At 39.4% G+C, this 24,013-nt stretch overlaps 1 protein-coding gene across 6 annotated transcripts in view; it reads left to right on the top strand.

The window, feature by feature from the left end:
• ARID1B (AT-rich interaction domain 1B) overlaps nt 1-24,013 on the top strand; it is a 330,726-nt gene that overhangs the window by 99,317 nt on the left and 207,396 nt on the right. For all 6 annotated transcript variants that reach the window (XM_030448695.1, XM_030448697.1, XM_030448698.1 and 3 more), the window contains exon 4: nt 1,202-1,312. In XM_030448695.1, the coding sequence (XP_030304555.1) occupies nt 1,202-1,312 (111 nt within the window). The remainder of the gene's footprint in view (nt 1-1,201; nt 1,313-24,013) is intronic.

Genomic DNA, 24,013 nt, shown 5'->3' with positions numbered 1-24,013 from the left:
GCCTCCTGGAGTCCCTGCATGAGCAGCAAAAGTGGATGGGGACACCGGGCTGTCAGAAGAGCCCTTCATGAGCAGAAACACAGAGATGCTCGGGCTGGTGTGGGGTGGAGCAGAGGGCTGCTTCCCCTGACCCCCTGCACCAGGAGTGTGTATGTGTCTCAGGTGCACACATACCAGAGCTGGAGGTGTGAGGGTGGCTGAAGCAAATTGGACTGGTAGTGAACTAAGGAGGGGGAGAGGAGAATTAAACCATTTAAAAACAACAAAGAAAAACCTTTGAGGTGAGGTATCTTTTCTAGCAGTCCAGAACTGGTTCTTCAACTTTCCCTGCCAGTTGCACATACTGAAGTTGGCATTGGACTTCTTTGGTTTTTATTTTTGTTTTTGGTTTGTTTTTTTCTTTTTTTCTCGAATTTAGTGTAGAAACTGCTATAGTAGCTAAAAGGAGAAGCCTACATGTAAGGCTTTGCAATGGGCAAGTATCCATATGTGTAAAGTATGCTTGTATTGTGGGATAGGGGGTGGTTGGTGCTGTGCTTGGCCATTACCTAAGACTGCTTGGGCTTGTATAGTGAGGAGAGTCCCCAGGTTGCTTGTACAGGCTTTGGAGCTGCTCTTGATCAAATATACTTTCTTTCTAACCTGCTGGACACGGGATGCCTGCAGCAGATACAGAGACTGTGTTGTGTGTGCTATGATGTGATAGCCAGTGTTTGGAAGTTGTGCCAGTAATAGTGATGGTGAATCCAGGGTTGTTACAGGAGTCTGATTACAGAGGGTGATCACTATCATGTTTTCCCAAGTCTAGTCTTCCACCTGGCTTGGTACTTGATCAAAACACTTGAGAATGCATCTTAGAGTAGGATGAATGTTTTGACCACTTTGTATGTGCTAGGCTTTTACAGTAAAAGAGTGTCATTTATTTAGCAGGTTTGGTTTTGTGTGTTTCCCCATATTCCAGTGATACAATTCTCTGTTGCTTGTTGACCTGTTGCTCTGTTCCCTGGATTTCTTTATGCACAGCGCAGATCATAGTCATACCTGTGTGGGCTTTATACTTCCATCAGAAAGGTTAACTATTTAAAACCTCAGATAAAAAAAGCCATCAGCACTCAGCTGTTGTATTTTCACTCTTCTGTGATGTGAATTTAATCGTAATTACTGAGTCAGATTGATAATTCTGTTACAACTGTTCTTCCAGGACATGTCTCAGGAAGGCTATGGAACCAGATCTCAACCCCCTATGGCCCCAGGAAAGCCTAACCATGAAGACTTGAATCTAATTCAGCAAGAAAGACCATCGAGCTTACCAGTAAGAAACTTATGTTTGTTTTGTATTTTAAAACAAAAGCACTTTTCGTGGCACTTCGTTGCATCCAAGATGAGCAGATGAGAAATACTGAAAGATGAAGTATTTAATAATGTTGATCACAAACTATTTTTAAAAACATGATGAGAACAGACAGTTTGTATCTGAGTAGACTTTGCTAAGGCTTGTTGTGGTTCCAAATAGCAGTTATTTTTTTGCATGAATGTTTTGTGCTTTTGTACATGTGTATTTGCATAGAGGAAATGGATTGATGTTTTAGCTTTAGGAATTCCATACCTAGACCAAACAATCTGGTGAGGAAGAGTCTTGTTTTTCTGTGCCATTTTCAAAGGACTTCTGTAGTTTCTGGTTTAGAATACTGCCACCAAGACCCTGAGCATCAGTCAGTTTAATGTGTTAATTCTGCTACTGCTTTTGCTACAGAAAGGTAGGAGTGGCAGTGATAGTGATACTTGGACTAGGTTGATCTTTTGGTTAGGAGGTTATTGTGGACTAACACTTCTTAGTTTTTCTGAGCTCTATGCATTCTATGCTATGGGAGAAACAGCAAAATTAATATACTTCGCAAAGACACTGCAGCTACTTGCATTTTTTAAGGTCTTATTTCACTATAATGGACAAAGTAGTCCTTAGCCTTGTCTCTCCCTTGCCTCTCATGATTTGGGAATTTTCTTGTTGGCAACATGAATTTAAATGGCATGAATTTAAACCAAGTAGAATATGTCCAGTTTAAATTATTAAAACTTTCTATAAGCTGTGTGGCCTTCTGGCTTGGAATAATGTATCATAAACATAAAGGGTAATTCCTGATGTTCACTGGGTATCAGTCCAATTGACAGATCCTTCTGAAGAGTTTACCATACCAAAACACCAAATGTATTTGTGCAATCTGGTAGTATGTTGTATATTTTACCTCAGGCTTGTGGCACTGTTGTCAGTCCCTAGAAATAGTGCAGTAAGCATCTTCACAGCATTTTGAAGTTACATCTTTGGTGTGTAGGAGAGTATACGTGCCACAAATTCTTTACATGAGGTCTGAGACAGACATGTCTCAGGAGAAGCTATTGGAGCTGGTGTGAGAAGAAAAAACTGTTTCCTTTGAACCTAGTATTAATTTGTCAGTTTTTCAGGAAATCGTTTTTAAAAAGACTAATTTCTCTCAACCTGTCTCAAAAATGAATGCTGGCAGTTATCTTAAAAATAGGACATACTGCGGACATTGAACTGGTTTTTCAACACCTACGTACCTTAAAAAGCAGTGATATTAATAGGGGCCTTTTACCTCCTAGTTTTTCATGAACAGTGCTTATTAGGGTAGAGAGAAGTCAAGTTATTTATCAAATAATGTACTAATTTGCCTGTGTTTTTTCTTTAAAAATTGTCCTACTTTTAAACCATGTTCTCTTACCTCCATCATCACAGTATCTAAGCAGAGTATTGGGTATTATCTTTGTCCCTGAGTGTTTGGTATATTTAGTAGCTCATTATTATCCTAGGTTTGTGTAAGCTAGTACTATTAACAGTGAATGTTACCCATTTTGGAAGCACAGCTTGAAAATTTACTTTGGTCCCAAATGCTGTTATTGAGGTACTTTGTTACTGATAAGCTTTGATACATAACCAAGAGCAGTACTCAAAACCCTTGCTGTTTGGATATGGAGGGCAATGGGAAGTATTACCATTTCGTTATTTTGTTTTGGCTTGGGTTGGTTTGTTTATTGTTTTTGTTTGGTTTTGATTTTTGTTTTGGTTTTGCTTGGGTTTTTTTGTTCTTGGTTGGGTTTTTTACTTGTTTTTGGTTTTTTGAGTGCGGCTTTGTGGTTTTGTTTTATTTTTCAAATTTAAAAAGAACCACAATCCTTCACATGTGGCAACAATGGCTCTTTTTGGTACTGTGAGCAAACTTCCCATCCTCTTACATCCAAATAAAATGTTTTAGAAATTAGGGATAATCCATATATTCAAAGTATGGTGAACATGATAAATGCTTTAATATAACTCTACTTTGGGTATGGCTGGCTTGACTTTATGAACATGGTATTTATCCCCTGGAGCAAGATAGTTCTGTATCTTGTTTTGGACTGCTTATGAAACCCTTCACTATCCCTTGTTCAGTATTCCGAGGTACAGGGCCATTTTGAGATACTAAATATGGCTGCTTAAGCATGTTCTTAAGCTAATGCTGTTCTTCAGGGTAGTAGTAAATCATCTGTGTACAGTGAAGCTTGAAATGATAGCGGTGTTATGCTTTTAATGAAATTTGGTTATGTTTTGTTTCATGGTATTCTGGTATTTAGACAATTTGCCCGTTATCTTTTTATTTCTTAAGGGCATTGTGTAAAATCACAGCAGCTACATAGCAAGCTTATACAAGTGTCTGAAAACAACAAAAGAGATGTAAAGCTAAATGGTGAATGGTGTTCTCTGATGTGGCTTTGAAAAAAAGAGCTTCCCTTTGATGGATTTGAAGAGTAGCTGGCCACTTTCTGCAGCACTGAATGCTGGCTTGTGTCATCCTTCGGGGGATTTTTTTTAGCAGGTTTGTGTCATAGTTAAGTGTAGCTAAACAGCTCAATGGTTGTTCCATTTCCTTCACACATTGTATATAAAAGTTCTGGCATGAATGTTCCCATAAAGTTCAAAGCGGACAAATTTGTAATGTGGGTTGGTAACAAATGGCTACAAACAAAACAGGGCTTTATTAGCTACTTCTAATGGCCTGTCATATTCTATACAATGCTTGCTTTCCTTCTCCTGGCTGCTCTGATATCTGGAGGCTTTGACCTGTGGGTCTCTGACCATGTGGAGTCACTGAGAGCCCAAATGAAAAGTTGCACAGAATAGTGCTCCAAGCACTTTTGTTGGGGTCACAATTAGAAGGAAATCTCAAGCTTTTGAGAAAACATGGGAGTTAGGTACTCGGTGAAGGAAAGGAAGTCATAAGCAGAAGCTGTTCCCTGTTAGTGTGTAGGAATAAAAGGGTAGAGGGCTGGCTGAAATTATCTGAGGAACAGCTACTATAGAATTTATTTCTTGAGACCTAAGGAATAATAGCAGAACACACATTGCTGCTATTGTGAGAAAGCTCGAGCAGACTTACAGGAAAAATCTTCAGAATGATATATCTGAAAATTTGTTATTGTAGTAAAGGAGCTTGTGTCAGCAGTAAGCTGTGTTTATCTGTGAAAACTGATGTTTTATTTTGTCTTTAATGAGTAATTTTGTAAATGTTCACTTTGGATTCTGTTGATAAAGAGCAGGAAGCAGAAATGAAATTATTTTTTTTTAATTGGCTTGAGTATGAATAATTTCAGGTAGGCATTGATGTTTTTGCTGTTACTTTGTGTTTCGTGTTATTTTTAGTAAGGTCCTTTTTTTCCCAGTGTCAGGTCTGCTTGTTTTGAGGTGTGAAGTCAAATGGCCTACCAAAGGTTGCCATGCTTTCGAAACATGGCTTTCTGCTATTTTTTCTTACTGCAACCTACAGGTGAAGTTTTTCAGCTTTTTGAGCTGTTCTAAGCCAGGGTGGTTGCAGTCCTGCTGTGTGTTCCACAGTGTGACAGCTGTGCCATCTCTTCCATGGTCACTCCTAGGACTGGCCAGTGGAATTGACTTGGGGAATTGCACCAGCACTCTATTTTCTGGATTAGTTTTTGACTGAATCTCTGTGTATCTATGTGGGCATCAGTGGTACCTCAGAAGAGGAGAAGGGACTCAGAAGCTGTTACAGGAAAGGGGACAAAGGGGACTGCAGCAGCTTTAATTTTAGACATATTCTAAAAGGCTATGTGATTTTACTGGAAGGGTTTAAGATGCTGTCAGTGAACATGGTGTGGAACAGCAGATCCCAGTTTTCACAGTGGGGTCCTGCAGCAGTCAGAGCACCAGACAGATAGGAAACAGTTAAGGTCAGTTCTCTGCCAGGATCCATCCCTGAGCTGTTGGAGGCAGTCATTGAGTGCAAGCCCAGAAGCCTGAGCACGCACAGCTGGAGGCCACAGGGAAGGTGGCCTGGTGGCAGCCCTCAGCTTCATCAGTGTAAACTGCAGAGAAATCAAGGTTTGAGTCTTCAAGCTTAGCTCAGGTGCATCTTGTGTTTACTGGAGGTGATGCAGTGCTGAAGGGTTGCATGTGGAGTTGAGGGAATCTGTGCTTTACTAGGTCACTCAGAATTCTGAGTTTATGGATTAGTTGTGTGATATCACTTCATCACTGGTGTTCTCAGAGAGGAAGAGCAAGCAGGATGCAAAACAAAATAGTAGCCAGCAATAGAGGGAAAATGCTGCTTGTAGCTTGGGCAGTGCTGTGGCCTGAGAAGTTTGACTGTGGTTCTGTGACGACTGTAGTTTCATGAGCTTCAGTGTCAGGTAGGTCTCAAATAATACATAGTGTTGTTTGAACAGATAAACATTTAAGATGCCAGTTGCCCTGTTTGATTATGCTAGGTACTGTGGAAAACAGTACATCAGCAATCCCTTCTTGATTTTATTAACTGCTTCTCAGTTGTTTGACCTCATTTCAGTGAGCCTCTAAAGGATGTTCTGAGTCATTCTTTTTTATTGTAGAATGGGGGTACTAAATTAGATTTCAGAGGACCTCTGTTAAGAACTGATAGTGAACAAACTCAAGACTAGATATACTTGGTTTATGGAAGAACATCACTTCAGGTGCATCTTGACAGGTGCAGGCTGTGAGGAAAATATATGGGATGGTTTGGAATCCACACTCTCTGTCTCACTTTGAGAGTATGAAGTAGCTTGGAAAGTCATCTGGCACTCCCTGAACAAATGCCTTTAATGGCTGAAGTCTTAATAGACCAGGAAGACAGTTTCCAGCAGTATTTGAGAAACTGGTTGAGAGTTAGCAGGTGATACCTCTTCTTTTCTCAGAGGTTAAACTACTGGGATGAGGGACTCTGCTGACATTTATACAGAGCTTAGTCCAGTAAGCCCTAATCATGATCAAGGTTGTGGGCACTACTGTAATGTAAATATTAATTACCATTGTAGTCCGTCAGGTAAGGACAAATAAGTACTAAAGGAGAGATAATGCAGAAAGGTAAGCAAATTAGAACGCTCATTCAATATTTAAGTAATATTTAAAAATCTAGAATATTGCTGCTGAGACAAGAAAGACTCAGGGAAAAAAAAAATCTGTAAATGAATTCTTAGTAATTCTTGGGAGGCAAAGCTGCTGCCAGTTAATAGGTACACATGGAGATTGCATGCTTGCAATTCTGCCCTGTAGTTTATTCACTTCTATTCGTGTCTCTATCTGAAAATAACTGTTTGGGAGTATGTTAAGCCATGAACAAGAAGGAAATGTCAGTATGTAATACCTGTGAATTAAATTTTCCATTGTTTTTACATCAAGTAGCATAAGACTGGTGTACCTCTTTCCCACTTTCTTTTTTCTGCAATGTTGTAAAATAACTGAATGATCTTGTTTTCCTTTGTTTGGGTCAAGAAATTTTAGCTGAAAATTGTTACCCTGTGAAAGAAGATTATTGACTCAACAAGCCTTCAATTTTCAGTGAATAACACTCCCACCCTCTAGCTTCAGGAACATGTGGTGCATGCATTCTATTTTAAAGTGCAGACTGTAATTTAAAACTGAGGCAGTTTGATGCCCCAGTGAACTTTGTTTAAGCCTGGAATAAAAGGAAAAAAGCCTCAAGTTGCAAAGAAGTGACTAAGCTTTCTCAAAGGCTTTTCTTGGCCATTATGCACAGAGTTGGAAAAAGATGCTATTTTTTCTAAGTAATTTTAATTCTAGATCAAGTGTAGTTGCTAGTTTGCTTGGGTGTTTTTTGGTTTTTGATTTTTTTTTTTCCCCACCCTTGCATGTATATAAACCTGTAGCTTGCACAAGTTTCACACAACACACAGGCACAGAAATACCAAGTGTATGTATTTCAGTGTGTTTCTGAGGTGCAAAATGTGCTCTGTTCTGGTACTAATGCACATATGGGTTCTATAAATGGCCTCCTGTGTGTGTCCTGGTGCCGGTCAGAACAGTGCCTCAAATTCACTGCAAGCCACTGCAGTGTCACTGACATGGGTGATGTTACTGGTGGGGGGGTGAACTTAGACTTTGTGTGTGATTGAAAATCACACCCCACTCAGTGTCATGGATATTTTAAATTTGATTTCAGCACGGCCAGGATTTCAGGACTGGAGAACTGGGTTTGTTAGCTCTGAGAAGAGAAGGCTTAGGGGAGACCTTATGATGATGTTCTGTTATTATGGGGCTACAAAGAAGGTGGAGACTCCCTGTTCACAAGGAGTTGCATGGACAAGACAAGGGGCAATGGGCACAAGTTGCTCCTGGGGAGATTCTGATTGAACACAAGAGGAAAATTTTTCACTGTGTGGACAATCAGACATTGGAATGGTCTCCCAGGGAAGTGGTGGGTTCTCCTGCTTTGGAAAGTCTCATCTCAACAGAATGCTGAGACATCTCATATAAACAATAATATTAGAAGGGATGGATGAGATGATCCTTGAGGTCCCTTCCAACATGTATATGATTTTGTGATTCTAGTTGATCAAACTGATTTATTATCCGAGAGTCAACTAACACGTTCAACTTAAGTCCTGTTTTTAGGGAACAGGACAATCAAGGTAGTGCAGAGCCCTGGAACTGTGTTGTCTGTGTAGGATTAAACTGAACCACTGTTTCCTGAATTAAGTGTTCTTGCTATTAAAACTAAAATTTGTAAAGTAGAGAGAAGGTCCTATTTTTTATTGTTTTGTGTTATGTGCTTTACAGGATTACTTGGTTTTGCTCGGTAGCTTGATCATATTTATTTAAAAAACAAGATTAGGTTGTTACTGAAGTATAAAAACTAATTTCACTTAGTATTGTAAAAAGATATTTTGCTATTCTGTCACTTTTTAAATTTTTAAAATACTTTACCTTTACAATGTTTACAGTATCCCTGTAATAGCAAAACTACTATTTAATATCTGAGCAAATTTACAAATGCAAAAAAGAAATATTTAGTCTGACCTCTATATGAAACTTACATGGGAAACCTGCTGAGGGATTATAGATCCCAGTAGTGGTTAAGGTTGCAAAACCTTGAATTTAAATAGGCCAATGTTGTCCTAAGTGGAATATTAAATTATTAGTAGCTTTTTACTGCAGTGTTTTTTTAAGCCATGAGGAGTTGTAGCAATGTACTTTATACTTGCAAATACCAGCATAGTATTGGCTTCAATTGAGGAATTCAAAAACTAGATTTCACTTGGGTGGTTTAAGCTTCAGCCCCTGGAGGCTGCAGCCCCATAGCCAGGGCACTGAACTCAGCTTGTGGTAGCCCCTGAACTGCCAAAGTTTGCAGTTTGAAATTAGAGGCAAGCTTAAAGCCCCTAAGGCTAGTTTAATACTCAAAGCCATGAATTGTAGTAGCAAGGGTACCTCTCTACATGTGTGGCTCAGGTCTGCCTGCTGCAGATAGCAGGTTGTCTGATTGTTCATGGTATATCCATAATTTCTTGGGATTTTAGATATCTGTGCTAGCTGTCCTTTTAATGGGCCTATATTTCCAAGTCAGTGCCTTTAGGTTCTGCATTTGAGAATCTAACTCTAAAATGGGAAGGGGGTTTTTTTGGATTTGGGGATTATTTTTTGGTTTTGAAAAATTTACACAATGTGTGTACATATATAGTGTGTTTATAAAAGCATGTGTCTTATCTACTTGGCTATTTGTAAATTTTGAATAGATAGCATACTGTAGATTCCCAAGCTTAATATATTCACTGGTGCATGTCTTTGTACATGCCTGTGTGAACACTGGGATTACAACAGAGAAAGTAAGACAAAAGGGTATTACTCACTGGAATACCCTTTCAGGAAGTACCTGAGACTGTGAATGTTTTTTTTATTTTATTTTTACCACAAGTATTCCTGCAAGAAAAGAATATTTTTTTTCAGAATGACTCCTTTGTGCTTGCCAGGTGTTGTGAAATGTGACCTCAGCTTCATAGCCTTGACTAGACACAGTAACTCACTGACCAGCAACATCTGAACTAGGAGTTAAATGGCTTTGCTTTTTGTTTTACCATCCATTCCTGTCTTCTGGTGCTATTGTTGCAACTTCCATGGATGGGGTGGGAGGCAGTGGGGGAAGTTACCAGTCTTCGATGTGATGGTCACTTCTGAGTGGTCCTGGTCAGCTTGATGTTTCTGTTCAAGCAAATGTTTGTGCAGTCATGGTTGATAGTGTTAAGTTTAGGCCGGGTTTCGTGGAGCTTTGTCTGACTGATGATGGTATATCTGTAATTTCTGAGGATTTTAGGTACCACCATAGAGCACATGGTAAGTGTTTGGAATGTGTTATTTCTTTTGTAGTGCTACATTGGTTTCCTGATAAAGTCAATCCTGTGGCATGTGAAACTATTCATATTTTGCTTTATTTTTTTGAGGTCTGATACAGGTTTTTAAAATTCTCTCAAATGTGTTTTCTTGAAACTTAACGTCTTGTAATGCTTAAGTCTCTGAAAACTTCCTGCCTTTGCTGGAACCACACATCCCAGATTCATCTTAGATTCACTGTGAGGTCTTCCCTTGAAGATCATGATTCAGGGTGATCTTATGAAATCTGTGCAATATTTTGTTGTTTGTGAGAACTGCTGAAATGTATTTATTAGGTAAATAGGTTTCCATTATCTAATAATTAAAAAAATATACATGCACATAAACACTAAATGAGGGGAGTTTCTGTATTTGCCTTTGGAGAGCACTGTGCTTAAACTCACTGTATCAGTTTTCCTTAAAATCGTGCAGATCATGCTATGCCATTTCCCACACAATTTCAAACACAGTTCTGCTCCCACAGGACTTAATAAAGAGGGTCCTAGTTGAATTAGAAATGGTTTTTGGGTTTCTTTTTTTTGTTTTTTTTGTTTTTTGTTTTGTTTTGTTTGGGGTTTTTTTTTTGTTTGTTTTTGTGTGTGTGTGTTTTGTTGTTTGGGTTTTTTGGTTTTGGTTTTTTTTGAGGGTAAAGCGTCATAGGATTTAAATCAAGATAGAAAAGCTGGTAAGATCAGGAAAAGCTACTTTCAGTTTCCAGATTTTAGGCTTTTCATCTCTCCTTCCATGCAAACAATTACAGATGACCCTTTAAATCATCTCAACCTGTGAAATGAGTCTTGTGTTAAATTAGAATTAGGACCTGATTTTTTAGGCACATTTGAATAACTGCATCAGTATAGGAAAATATGCCATTCTGGATCATTTATTTCACATAACAGTTAAGTGACATGAATTTATAACTGAAAGTGTGGTGTTGAGTTTGGGATGTTTTCCCCTTCAGGGAAGAAATTAAATAGTTTATCTCCTACCATACTGTTGTAGTTGCCATTTTGGAAAGTAACATAAGCATACATAAGAGTTTATATGTTTGCATGTAGTAATACATTATGCATCAGTAGCTTTGGTAAGGTTGGCTGTATATATAGTAGAAAACATACTTAAGAGTACAAAGCTTGTTTCATGCCCTAGGATAAGGTGTAGACTTGCATACACATTTATAGTGTCATAGATGATGAATTTTTCCAATGCATTTTGCACAAAAGGTAGTGAAAGAGATTTAAAACAGTATTGGGTTTTGTTTTTCAAACTGCAGACTATACAATGGCCAGTGCTTGATTTTGACAAGTAAGGAAATGCAGGGATTAGAAGTAATCTGAGATACTTAGATTCACTTGTTAAAATAAAAATAACTTAGCAAGATTATATAGGTAAATAAAATAATACATAGATAAAGTACAGACATTGGCCCTAGTGAGCTTGCTCACTATGGCACAGGATAATACTTCAAGCAGTTGTCTTTTGATTTTAGGCCTTTTTAGTGAACTGAACGCATTACCAGGTTTTTATGTGATACTGCAGTTGAGATGGAGTTTATTTAATTTACAGACCATGTCAAGATTTTAATAATAGAGGTTAATGAAAGCTTTATGAAAGCCTATTTTTTCCTTCCTGTTTACTGTGTTATTTGATGCCTACATGAAAGTTGGAAAAAAAGTGAAGTTGATTATAGAATTTTTCAGTATAGCTTTTCAGGATTTAGTGAAACAAGGCTGTAAAATTTTAGAATCTGTGTGTGCTATGTTTTGCTGTTTGGCTTGGTTTTACTTTTTAAATGACTAACATCTCATAGTTACAGCTTCATTTGAGTTCTCTCATAGTCCATTTTCTCTCTGTATTTATTCCTTTCCTTTGTTTAGCTTCTTCCTTTAAAGAAGACTTAGCAAGAGTGTGTATACACCACTGGTGTTTCTATATGACTGCTGAGTCTTCTTGTATGGCTCATTACACACTTTGCCTCATCAGAAATCAGATTACCAGTGTTTTTGTTCCTATTCTGAGGTATGACGAAGTATGGGACTTTTTTTTTTGGCTCTGGAAGTATTTTGCTGCTTCCGGCCAGAGGGTTATTCTGGTGCTTAGCTCTGCATGAGAGGTGCCATTTGGGTTACCTACAGAGCTGTCTTTCTCCTCTGCAAAGAAACAGAGGTCAGATACCAGATCCTGTGAAAGCTGAAAAATGCACCCATGCATATACTCAAATATACTTTGCAACAGTTCAGCTCTTTAATTTTTGCTGGCTAGAATCAGTGATTTCTAGTTCTTGCTTTTTAATGCCTGTATTCACAGTAGTACAGGTCAGATTAAAGTAAATTCTATAAATCCTTTAACTTATTTTTTGCCAGAAAAACAAACTTTCCCCTCCTGTACAATAATTTTATTCACTTGACCTCCATTTCCATGGAGATGTGATTAGAAGGCTGTAGTCAGCTAGCCACACAGGCTAAGGGCTATGTTTTGTTACAGTATGCAATGAAACTGCAGATTTGAAGAGTAATTAAAGGACCTGTAGACTGACACTGCTTTTTTTTGTCCCCACCACCCACATCTATTAAAAATGTAACCTGGAAACAAAACATGTTATCAGCTATACCAAGGTTTTTTTGTTTATTTGTTGGTTTAAAGAAACACACGAACAAACAAAACCCCAAAAAAATCCAAAACAAGCAAACCCCCCAAACATCTTATTTAAAAGGAAAACAACAAAAATCCTAACCTTTTTAGTCTTTTAACTTTTATAATTATCACATTCCCAGCAATTGAGAGTGACAAAACCTCGCAGCCAGTACTGGGCCCCATTGTGCCTTGGAGCAGGAGAACATGGTTCAGGGATGTGGGGTGGTGGGGACAGCTAGCTAAAGGGCTGACATGTCCATGGGTGGTGGTGTGTTTGTGTTTGCTGGCATAACCAGTATGCTTTGTACTGCTGTATTTGGGGTTTAGGTCTCTGAACACTTGTGGGTGGTCAGGTGGGAAGGTGCCTTTCTGGTAAGGAGAGCTCATGGTACTTCATGGCCTGATGAGAGAGAAGCAAAGCATCGCAGTTTCTGCAAAACAGGGTCAAGTTGTGGCACTGAGTGCTGTGATCTAGGAACCACAGTGGTAATGAATTAAGGGTTGGACTTGATGATCTCAGAGGTCCTTTCCAACCCGGATGACTCTGTGATTCTGTGAAGTTTTCCATCAGACTGGGTAATAAGTAATCTGTGGAGGTAATGCCATTTAGATTACATGTAGCTCTCTGTATATGTTAACATTTAAAAAACCCCAAAACTTCAGGCGTTGGATTATTTAAGAGTCTTATCTGCAGCTCCTCTGTCTCCTCTCTAAAGGGCTCACAGGGTAACCCAACTTCAGAAGGCTGAAAGGGACTCTTACCATGGTTCTGGCACATGCCTGCAGTGCTGTGGCGAGCGTGGCACCCGTGAGAACTGCTCTTCCTCCCAGAGACCCGGAGAAGCGGATTCAAAATCAAAATGCATCTGGGCCTGAATTCGTGGTTTCCTGGGCAGCACACAGTGCTATTGCTAGAATACACGGCCTGCTCTATAGATTGATTTTAAAGTGGATATTTTTGTCATGCTTAGTAAGAGCACATTGATGAGACAATGGTGCGTAAGCTAAGTGAATGTCTGGTTTTTTTTCTGTAGCATTCCTACCCTGTATTGCCGGTATCCGTGTAGTGGCAAAACTTAAAAATGAGCTTTCTCCTTCCCTATGAGGGTTTTCTGCACTGAACCAATCTTGCAAATATCCCTACTCTTTTTCTTGTAGGGTGAAAAAGTGAAAACTGCTTTTGTTGTTGTTGGAGTGGCACCATAAAATTAAACCGGTGTTGATTCAACAAACTCAGGTTCTCCCCTCATCCTGGCCGGGCGAAGGGGCTCCACCGCCCTCTCGCCGCTCGGAGCAGCGCCTGGCAAGGGCAGCGGCAGCAGCTCTATAAGGGGTGATTCAGCGAGGCCCCGGGAGAGACCATCCCGCTCTGCATCCCCGCAGACCTGACGGAGGTGAAGGGAAGGGCGGTAGGCGCCGTTCCCGCTGTTGCCGGGCGCGAAGCGAGGACGGGTGGGCAGGACCCCGCGCTCTGCGCCTTCCCTCAGGCCCGAGGGGCTCCGCGGGGGTTCAGGCCGCTTCGAAACCGTCCTGGGCGTTTTTATAATTGATCATCAGCTGACACCGCCCGGGCAGGGAGCTCTCACCGCTCCCTCTGGCTGCTGGAAGTCTGAAATTACATCTTTGTCTTTGAAGTCGGGCGCACTGTTAGCGTCGCCATGGCGACGGGGCGGGTAATGGCCTCTGCCGAGCTGGAGGTTGGTATTTAGCGCCGAGCGCGGCCCTACATAAGGCCTCGCTCCCCAGAGCGGCTACTGAGCTGTCCCCTGTTAGAAAATGTTTAAAAATTGCGTTCTTACATGGCCTTGCCAGATTAATAGTCATGGTTTATTTCGCTTTAGCTGCAAGGATAAAAACCTTATTCCATTAAATGGGAAGGGGTTTTTTTACCCCCTCTTTTTGGTTTATGCATTATTAACACAAGCTTTCCTGTTTTGCTTGTAACATTTTATAGGCTCTTTCAAACATGTAGTCATATTTGCTCTGTTGCTCTTTTATTTTTCAGGACTTAACCCCTTCTCTCCACGGTGTCTTCAAAAACTTGGAGGGAAGCCTTGAGCATTTTTGGCTGCTCCTACTTAACATGTTTCAAAATAGAAAAAGGCTTTTTTTTTCCTTTTCCTTTTTTTTTTTTTTTCTTTTTAAAACTGTCTTTTGAAGAATTACGCTTTTTTGAAGCATTCTACAAAGGGATGCAGATGAGTCTGTTCTTGTCATTTAATTGAGGCAGAAGCTGAAGTCAGCACACATGAGCCTTGATAGGGTTGTGAAAGGTTCAAGTCGAGGAAGTATTTTGGTCTTGAATTCTAATTTTTTGCCCGTCTTGTCTTCTGGAGTTCTCACCCCACTCTCTGTAGGTGTAGCATTTTGTTAGGAGACTTCAAAAAAGATGCACCTCATTGTTGACGGACCAGGGACCAAAAAATCCAGAATGATCCAAGGGACACAATATTTACTCCCACTTCCATTCTCTGTAACATGGAGCTGGTGAAACACAGGTAGAGAAGTAGAAATATCATTATAAACAAAAGGTGCAGGCTTTGTTTCACTTTTCCAGTGCTCTAAAATACAGAAATACAGCTTTCATTTTAGTCTCTAGTAGGAGGCATATACCCAAATGCAGCGCTGTAGAGACAGGAGTTCAGTCATCCCTGCTTACACAAATGGTCTCTCTCTCAAAAAAAAGTGGAGGGTGACAAGCAAACTTGGAACTTTTCATTCTCCTCACCTACCCCCCTTTTAAATTTTTTTTTTAAACTGTAAATTTGTTGTTTATGGGGTGCTTACTGGCATCTTTTTTTTGTTCATCTCTGTCTCAGCACCTGGTCTCCTAAATGCTTCCAAGGGCATCTCAGGAAATGCCAGATGTTCCTCAATTTTTGTCCTTTTTAAATACATGTCATGTAGTGATGTTGATGTAAATAGTACCTCTTGTGGGATGCAGTTTTCAGCTTCTGGACAGTGGACCAAAATGTCGAGATCTACGTCACCCATCCAGCTGGACTGTAGACTGTGCTCAGGTCTCTGTATGGAGAGGTTGTATGTGCAGGACTTGTTCTCTCTCCTCCCACATCTGTCTTCAGCTTTGTGTCTCAGAGCTTTGCATTTTTTCCTGCATGCAACTTTTCACCCATGTAACTCCCACAGATGCCTTCAGTAAATAGCACTGCTTCTAAAAGTCAAATGAAATATACTTCCTACCTCAGGGAGGGCCCTCGGGTAGATGAAAGATGGATGGTCAACCCAACTCCCTGCCCACCTGAGACCAGCACAAGGCCTGTCTCTTCTCTTGGCCAAGAGCAGCTTGCAGCCCAGCCTCGAGTTCAGGTGTTACAGTGTTGGTGAATGTATCAATAATGTACATTTTAAAAGTTTTTCTTTTATATATATATATATATATATGTATGTTTACATATATATTAATACTGTACAACTGCATATTTTAAATAGGCTGGACTGGAAATTTATCTCCTGATTCTGTGAGTATGAATTTCAGCCTTTGAGTTGCATTCCCCTTGGATCTACAAATTCTGGGAAAAAATAGACAAAACACTTTGCATTCCATTAATAAGAAATTACTAATTGCTTATAAAACTGGCATATCTTTATCTGCAAAGGGCTTTTTAAAGTTGCTGCTTAATCTTTTTCCTTTTTTAATCACTAAATAAACATGTCTCAGCTGTCGCTGCATGTGAAACCGAAACCTGGACAAAAAGCAAACACTACACTAATTTTCATTAGCATATTCTATCTTCTAGAACATTTATTTTTTCATCTCCTTGTAAATTGATTTTTCACATGCTTGTGACTGATATTTGAACTGTCTTGTTTGTAGTAACTGACTTATGTAAAAGCCAGGTCCTGGATCACCCAACATGAATATATTATGGAGGTGACCTGGTGGGTCCATAGTTAAGGTTGCACAGAGTTTTCACTTAAAACGATGTTTAAATCCCTTAATTAAACATTAAAACTCAGACAAATTCTCAAACATGGACTGTTTCAATAAGGAGGATAAACTTTAATTATTTAGGCACTCAATAATTTTCTTAGCGCAGTATTTGCAGAATTCAGAACAACTTAAAATTATTCCTTTCTCAGGTTTTTCTGGAGTTCCTACTATTTTCACTTTCTCTGTTCCTTTTAAAATATTTTGACTATGCCTTTCATTTCTGGAAGTTGTCATATCTCTGTTGACTTCATAAAACTGTGACAGTTTACATAAAATAATTTAACTAAAACCACTTCAGCTTTAATTATAATAATGCGTGCTGCAGAAGAAGATACAGAAGACACAGCGTGAGGAAGCTCTGTATACTACTGGTTTTTACCATGGGACTCAAAGAGTATATTGGTTATTTCCAGCAATAGCAGCATTTGACACCAGTGATTTGGAAGGAGAAAAAACCAAACCTCTAGAGAACCAATTCAGAAGAGAAATACCACATGGAAGCAGAGATAATTCTCACACACCTGTAACATCTCTACTGTACAGGTGGTTATTTCCGAATCCATCAATAAACAACAGCTGTGGGAATCCCAAATGGGTGTAAACTTCCCTCTACTTTTATCCATGTCCTTATTGCTTCAGGGCCGAGTTCAAGCTTTGTTGATTTTAGTTACCTTTGGATTAGGCTGATTAATTCTTACATTCATTCTACCCAGTTGTCACCCTGTTCCTCCATATGACCAGCAAACACAGCTATTCTTTGTAGTGTTTGCAGCCTTCTGCTGAGCTGGAAGCTCATTCTCTCCACAGGTAGAATCCTTGATGAAAACAATATATTTACAAACCATACTATGAATGAAGAAAAAGTCCTTTAGAAACCTATATTTCAAGTAAAAGTAGGCACTGCATTCAGACTCGTTAGCCTCCAGCTATCCCTCTAACTAGCTAGAAATACAGACAAAATGGAGGAAAAAAACCCCCATACTCCTCATTAGTTTATGGTCTGTGGAAAGTATTTTGTTAAGCCTTTTAGGTCAGGATCTGTGTTTTCACCTTATTTTCTGATGAGTGCCACTGTGGTCATGTACACATATGAGTTCAGGTGTCCTGTCCATGAAAACAAAACAGCTAACTATTACTTCTTAATTATTTTTTTTTAAACTCTTGTCCTGTTAGCATCAGCAGCAGCTATAGTCTGTGAAAACACTTATTATTTACATAATGCATTGTTTCACAGTATGCTGATTCTTGAATTTTTGGAGAACATAAATACTATATCCCGAGATTGCATACCAATACTATAAAAATTCAGAATTACTTATTAATTTGAAGAAATGCTGATTGCTTTAGGCATTGGATGAAGAGCAAAATTCACAGGTTGTTCTTGTCCCCTGTGTATCAGTAGGTTCACAAGCTCTTCCAGAGTAGAGATTGAAAAATTGGAAGAGAAAAGGCTTGTTGCACTTGCACACTGCAAGTTTCATGTGAAAAGGCATGTGAACAGAAGCTACTAAGCTACTGGGCCTGGAATGTTCTTTTGTTGGTGACGTTCTTTCATTTTATTAACTCCACTATGCATGTACTCGAGCACTCTGAAACAAAACATAGTGGGGAGCAATACATGAAAGCAGCTAATAATGAAATAATTTGGAGAGTCTAATTTGATGGGTTGGAATCTTTGGCAGTAATACCATATTAGTGGCATTTTCATTATTTTTTGGGCTTGCTGGCCTGTGCAAATTCTCTTCGTTCTTTGTTTTTGGGGAGGAGGGAAACATTCAACAAATCCAAGCACAGTATATGCATTGTGATAGCAAGGGGTTAAAGAGATGTAATTATGCATTCTTCAGTAAGTGTTCTGCAGTCAGCAATCCAGCAAGGATTTTATAGAACAAAAAAAAAAAGAAAAAAGAATTACAGAGGGAGAATATGGAGAGAAGGTCAGATCCAAGGATTCTCCTAGGGTTTTCTCGTGTTTGCTTTTCCTTTGTGTCTTATTATATACTCTTTACTGGTAGAAACAGAAGAAAGCATCACCGCTTGTTGGTTCCTCCTACTGATAAGGTACACTTGATCCCTTTGCTTTATTGTAGAAGTACAGGTGAATTTATAGATTTAGTTTTTTAAGTAGTTATGAGCCATCCCAGTGCTTGCCATATTCATTGTATTTTCCCCAGCTCTTAGTTACTGCAAGGAGTGCACTGCTGCCCTGTGAACACTGAGCGTTTCAACAAATGCTGTTTCTCACCCATGGTTCAACTATTCTGTTTGAGAGGATTTGAATTTCCTGCCAATCTATCTATTGGGAAGAGTTTGTTTACACTTTTGTGGGTGATTTAGGTGGATGGATGGAAGTTCTTGCAGAGTCAGTATTTTGCCTAGTGAAGCTTTCATCACTGCTATCACTGCTGACTAAGCCTTTGAGAAACCAAAGGGGAAGAAGTAGCAGTTTGGCTTTTTCCTTTTTTCCTTTTCAACTCTTCTTTTTTTTTTTCCCCCTACAATGTATGATCATCACGTTGTTCTACACAGGTGGAATAGGAGGTTATGGAGTTTTTTGGAACAGTTCTAGTAACAAAGCAGAGCATGTAAAATAGGCAGGTTATCTGGGATGTGGGCTGCCCCTTTTCTTCCTCTGTGACTTAGTCTGGGGTCTGACTTGCTGAGTCACTCAGTGCACCAGATCCTTTTTTATTGAGCTAATGGATTTCAACATAACAGCAAAGCGTTTCTGGGAGATATTTTTGTGTTTGGTAATACTGTAGTCGGAAAAATTTTGGACTTCCCTGCCTTTTTTTTTTTTTTTTTTTCCTTTCACACGCTACAATTTTCACTTTTTCCCTGGGTACTTTCCCTGATTAATTATATGGAAAGAGCAGCAGACAATTAAATGAATGGGAATTCTCCCCTCATCCTTGCTTGAAAAAAAAAAACACCCACACACCTACCATCCCCTCTCCTCCCTCCCCCTTTTTTGGGATAAAGATCCTTAACCTTACTACTGACCTTAAGGGGACAATCTCTTGTGATCCCCATGGAGAAAGAGGTGGCAGAGTTTGTCAGTTTATATACTGGTGCAGCATGTTAAGCTCCCTGCAGTAAGTTAAGTCAGTCAGTTGCATGGGTCTCCTGAAATGCATAATAAGGAACAGTCTACTGCTAATGAAAATGGAAATGTTTCCTCCCACCCTTGTTGAAGTCCAGTTTAAAGCTATTGATTTCCTTCCCCTAAAAAGTTAACTCCCATCATGCTTCTCTCTTTCTCTCTTGTAACTGTCTTTTTTTATTTTTCCTTTCCCCCATAGTGTCTCTAACATTTTAACTCTGCAAAATTCTGAAAGTATTGCTGTGAGGAGAAAGGATAGCCTGATAAGTGTATTTCCTAGAGTTTCTGGCCTTTCAAGGCTTCTCTTACGGTGAGGTGGAACTGTGCTGACGACTTGGATTGAGACAACAGGGGAGGCGTGTGCAATACTTTCTGCTTCCGATAGCTCTTTGTTGATTTAAGAGAGAGCACTTAGAGAGTGGTAGGTCATTTATGTGATTATGAAGAGCACTTGGTTCTCTCTTATTCAAGATGGAAAAATAATAGTTTTTGAATAAGAGGTCACTGTCAAGATGACATTGAATGTGACTTCTCTTCCCTCTGCATTCCCTCCCCCCACTAGAAGAAAAGCAACACTGGAACTACTCAGGATTTTTCCTGAGTGACTTTCCATGTGACTTTCTCTTCTGTTCTTTGTTCATTTTATTCCTCACCCTTTCCTCTATATGTAATGTTTATACTTCTTGATGGTGTCTGGATATTTATGGTAACTAGAAATTTAAAAATAAATTTAATGCATGTAAGGCTTTCTGTGTTGTTTTAAGTCTTGTTTTTCCACTTTGCAGAATTAAGCTGTGAATGTGTGATGTGGTATCTGCTTGGGTGACAGATGTCCATCGTGAATGATGCTGTGTTCCTTTTGTGCTTTATTTATGGAGTGATTTGCTTCTAAAATAATCTCTTAATCTTTTCCAAACTACATTTCAGTATGTGCTCTTTTTACATATGCCATCATTAGGGTAACGGACTAAAAACTGAAATTACTCCTAAATGCTTTGTTTCCAAAGCTAATAATAGGATATAATGCTTTCATTTTCGGTCTGATGTGTCCTTTCAGAACTATGTGAAGTGTGTAGTTTGGTTTTGCTCTGGAGGTTTTTTTGTGTGCTTGTTTCATGTAGCACAACCATAATGAAATTGTATTTTAATTTCATTCACTTATCAAATGAAAAGACAACACAAATTTGTCCTTTTTTAATGTTAGGTTTGCTTTTATGTCTCAGAAAAGGAGCTGTTATCCCCAAATTAGAATGTGATTGCTCAGAGTAGAGAACATCGTAACATTTTTTGAAAAGCATTAACTATAGGGTTTGTTTACTTAAACCAGTGCTAAACATCAGTAAATGCTCCAGTTCATCAGAAATTTCCTTATAGTAAACTTTACCAGGTGTTGTTTCAGCTTCGGGATCAGGTTGATCAGTGGAATATGTATAATTCTTTACAGGTGGGATGACCTCTTTAGATTCTCTTATTTGCAGTGTAAATTCAAGTCTGTATAAAGCATGTTTAGATTTTCAGGTGTTTGCCTGTTGACATATTGAAAGTAAGTCACATGGAGTTCTGATATAAAAAAACCCCAACAACAACAAACTGTTTTGGAATCAGTATTAAAAATTAAAAGTAATTTGAGATTCTGATCGAGACACCTCAAGGTTAAAAAGGAATTGCTGAGAACTTCCGTGTTTTATTATCCAACCATCCAAAAATCATGGAAAATTGTGTGCAAGCCTGAAAAAGCACAGTGATGTCATTGGTCTTCTACTACCAGACTGTAGAAAATTTGGAAGTTGGACTTGGCCTCTCATAGAAAGTAATTTTGCTTAACTTTAGTCTTGGATTTAGAATTTTTTGATGTTTTCATTGTTACAGATGAAAGTTCAGGATCAGTCCTGAGTACAGATGATGAGTATTGAGCAATCACAAAAGCTGTAGTTGTGCCTCTTTATCTGCTGAACTCTTCCTGAGGGCACTTGCTGTGCTTCGGCTCCCTGACATCTACAGTTTTCCTGGAAGTCTGCTCGGTTCGTCGTAACACCTTACTTCCCAGAAAATTGGCCTTTATTCTGCAGTGTCTGCTTGAGCTGTTGGGTGCAGGGCTGTGGCTATTAGCATTGCCACTCATATTAGGAGCAGGCTTTAGAAGCAGCTTTGCTGGTTGAGCCCTATTATCATGCTTTGATGCATGCTACCCAGCAGTCACGGAGCAAGCTGGATGAAAGGAAACTGAAAAATGTTCCCCAGAAGCCTGCCTAATGCACTCCAGCTGCTAGCAGGTAGGTACTTGGTCCCTGGGCTATCCCAAAGGACAGTCCTCCCTCAGGGGTACAGTGTAGGTGTTGGCTGCTCAGCACCAAGCTCTTCTGCTCAGAGGTTCCTGCAGAGCCACACCACTGGCTCTGGCAGGCATAGGTTTTCCCTTCAATGCAAGATGCTGCTGGGCCTTGTCTGGATGTTTTACATAAGGTCTGGATCCAGAGTTCTTTGAAGTCTCTGAATGACTTCAATTGACTTTAATAGGCTTTGTGGCAGGCCCTAATGATTTAGTTGTGATCTGAAAAGAGACATTCAGAGAATTTTCTATAATGAGAAAATGTTACCTTTTAAAGAACCAAGTTCAAATAGGCTGATCAGTTCTCAAGTGGAAGTGAGCTTCTTGCTATCTCCTGGAATCCTTTTGTCCTGTTAGAAAAAACGTCAGAAAATTACTACTCATTGCTCAAGTAAGGTCCAAGGTTGAAATTAGCAGAAGAGTTTTGGGTCATGGATTGATGTGCACTGAAAAGCAGCGGAGAGATCTGTGCAGTGCCACTCTCTGCTCGTCTCAAAATTGTGCAGTAAGCCCCTTATTCTCACCAGCAGTCGATTTGCTGGCAGTTCTGAAGTTAAAAGGCAGGAGAGAAAAAGGGAGCACTCAAGTTAATGTTCATTCATACAAATACTTTTCTGAGATTACTGATGCCATAGGTCTAAAAACATCACTAATTATAAAATCTCGTTTGTTTCTAAAGGTAAGGAATAAATAGAAGGCATTTTGCTGTCTCACTAAACGAATACCAGAACTATCTATTCTTTTAATTTCCCTCTATTCCATGTGGTCCCATTGAAATACTCTGTCTTCCAGAAGAGTTTTCTAACAGAAGTTTCCTTACAATAACATGTAAGGTGTTGTTTGATCAGCGTCCAGAAAAGCTTACCTTTTCCCATTTCCCCAAAAATCTTTTCATGTGATGTAGGAAATCAGATTATTTCTCTAACAAATTGATGTGGACAGCTTGGATCTCTGGAATCTCTGCTTCTTTATTTACTGTATTATTTTATTTACTGTACTTAGTCTTAATCTTCCCTAAATTACAAAAATATGGTGGTTTATTAGTTGTTTGTTGTTCGGGGTTTTTTTCCCGAAAACAGGTGTATACTACAATAGTGATATTTAAACAATCTAGGAATGAATTGTAGTTCCATTTCATAATTGAACATGGGGATCTAGTAAAATGTGTATTTAAAATTATATGTAATTGTGTCTTACTCTAATGGTTTGTCTTAATATTTTATATGGATATGTGCATGGAAGAATTCCTCTGAATTTGCACTGGGACTGATTTATCAGAGTTATCTTTGTCTTACATCTGTGTAATTACTTATAAATCATTGAACTTAATGCCGATACAGAATTGCAATAGTTGTGAATTAGGGTTGCACTTTTGATGGTGCTTTTTATTCTGGTTGAAATACTCTACTGATCCAAGTGAGGATGAAATGCTGTTCTAAGCTGGGAAACATTTCACTGATTGGGTAAATGCTGCTTATCTGTGAGCATCTCTGATCTAGGAGCTGTGGAGAGAAAAGTGGAAATCATAATTCCTCGTTTTAGTATTTACATAACAGCTATAGTCGAACAAAGTGGTCCTGAGGGTCTCACACTATATTTTTTGTAAAGGTGCTATTCTATCCTTCATCTTTGAGTACTTTAGCTTTAATAAAAGGAAAAAAAAAAAAAAGAGAAGCCTTCTTTAGACTATTCTCATTTTCCCCATCTGCTTTGAAGCAATGAATTGGCTTGCCAAAAGGAAAGCATTGATTGGTGTTACCAGAAGGTGGTTTGTGTTATCAGAAGGTGGGGGTGCTGGTGGCATTCAGAATAAATAAATAAAACGCATGGACGGGATACACCTGAGGTTCTTTTCTCCATCAGCCATTCGCAATCCCCCTGTTGCTCTCATCTCTGAAACCCAGGCCTGGGAGACGACGGAAGCAGCCGGGCTGATAGTCCTCAAACAAGCCTGCCCGGCGTCCCCGCCTTTTGTTTCGTTTTCAAAAACTCCTCTATCGGAGAGAAGCAGCCGCAGAGCCTCTGTGCTGCGGTGCAGATCTGGAGGAGGTTGGTTGATGCTGGGGCGTGGTGTTGCCATGGTCTCGGTTGCCCGGCTGATTCACTCATCCCGGGACCTCTGGCTTCCCTGGCTGGGAGTCAGCGGGGCGGTCCGGGCCTGACACTGTCAGCCTGCACGGCTGGACGGGGTGCCGTGCCAGCACTGAACCGGCTGTTTCCCACCTTCCCTTTAAGATTAGGAAAGCAGGTGTTAAGTCTCGTTTTGAGAATTTATTGTTGTCTGTCACTGAGGCTTTAGAGACCACT

Source organism: Calypte anna, chromosome 3 (genome assembly GCF_003957555.1).
Source record: "Calypte anna isolate BGI_N300 chromosome 3, bCalAnn1_v1.p, whole genome shotgun sequence".
Lineage (NCBI taxonomy): Eukaryota > Metazoa > Chordata > Aves > Apodiformes > Trochilidae > Calypte > Calypte anna.
The sequence above is the reverse complement of the archived record's forward strand: the minus strand, read 5'-3'. Positions and strand labels throughout refer to the sequence as shown.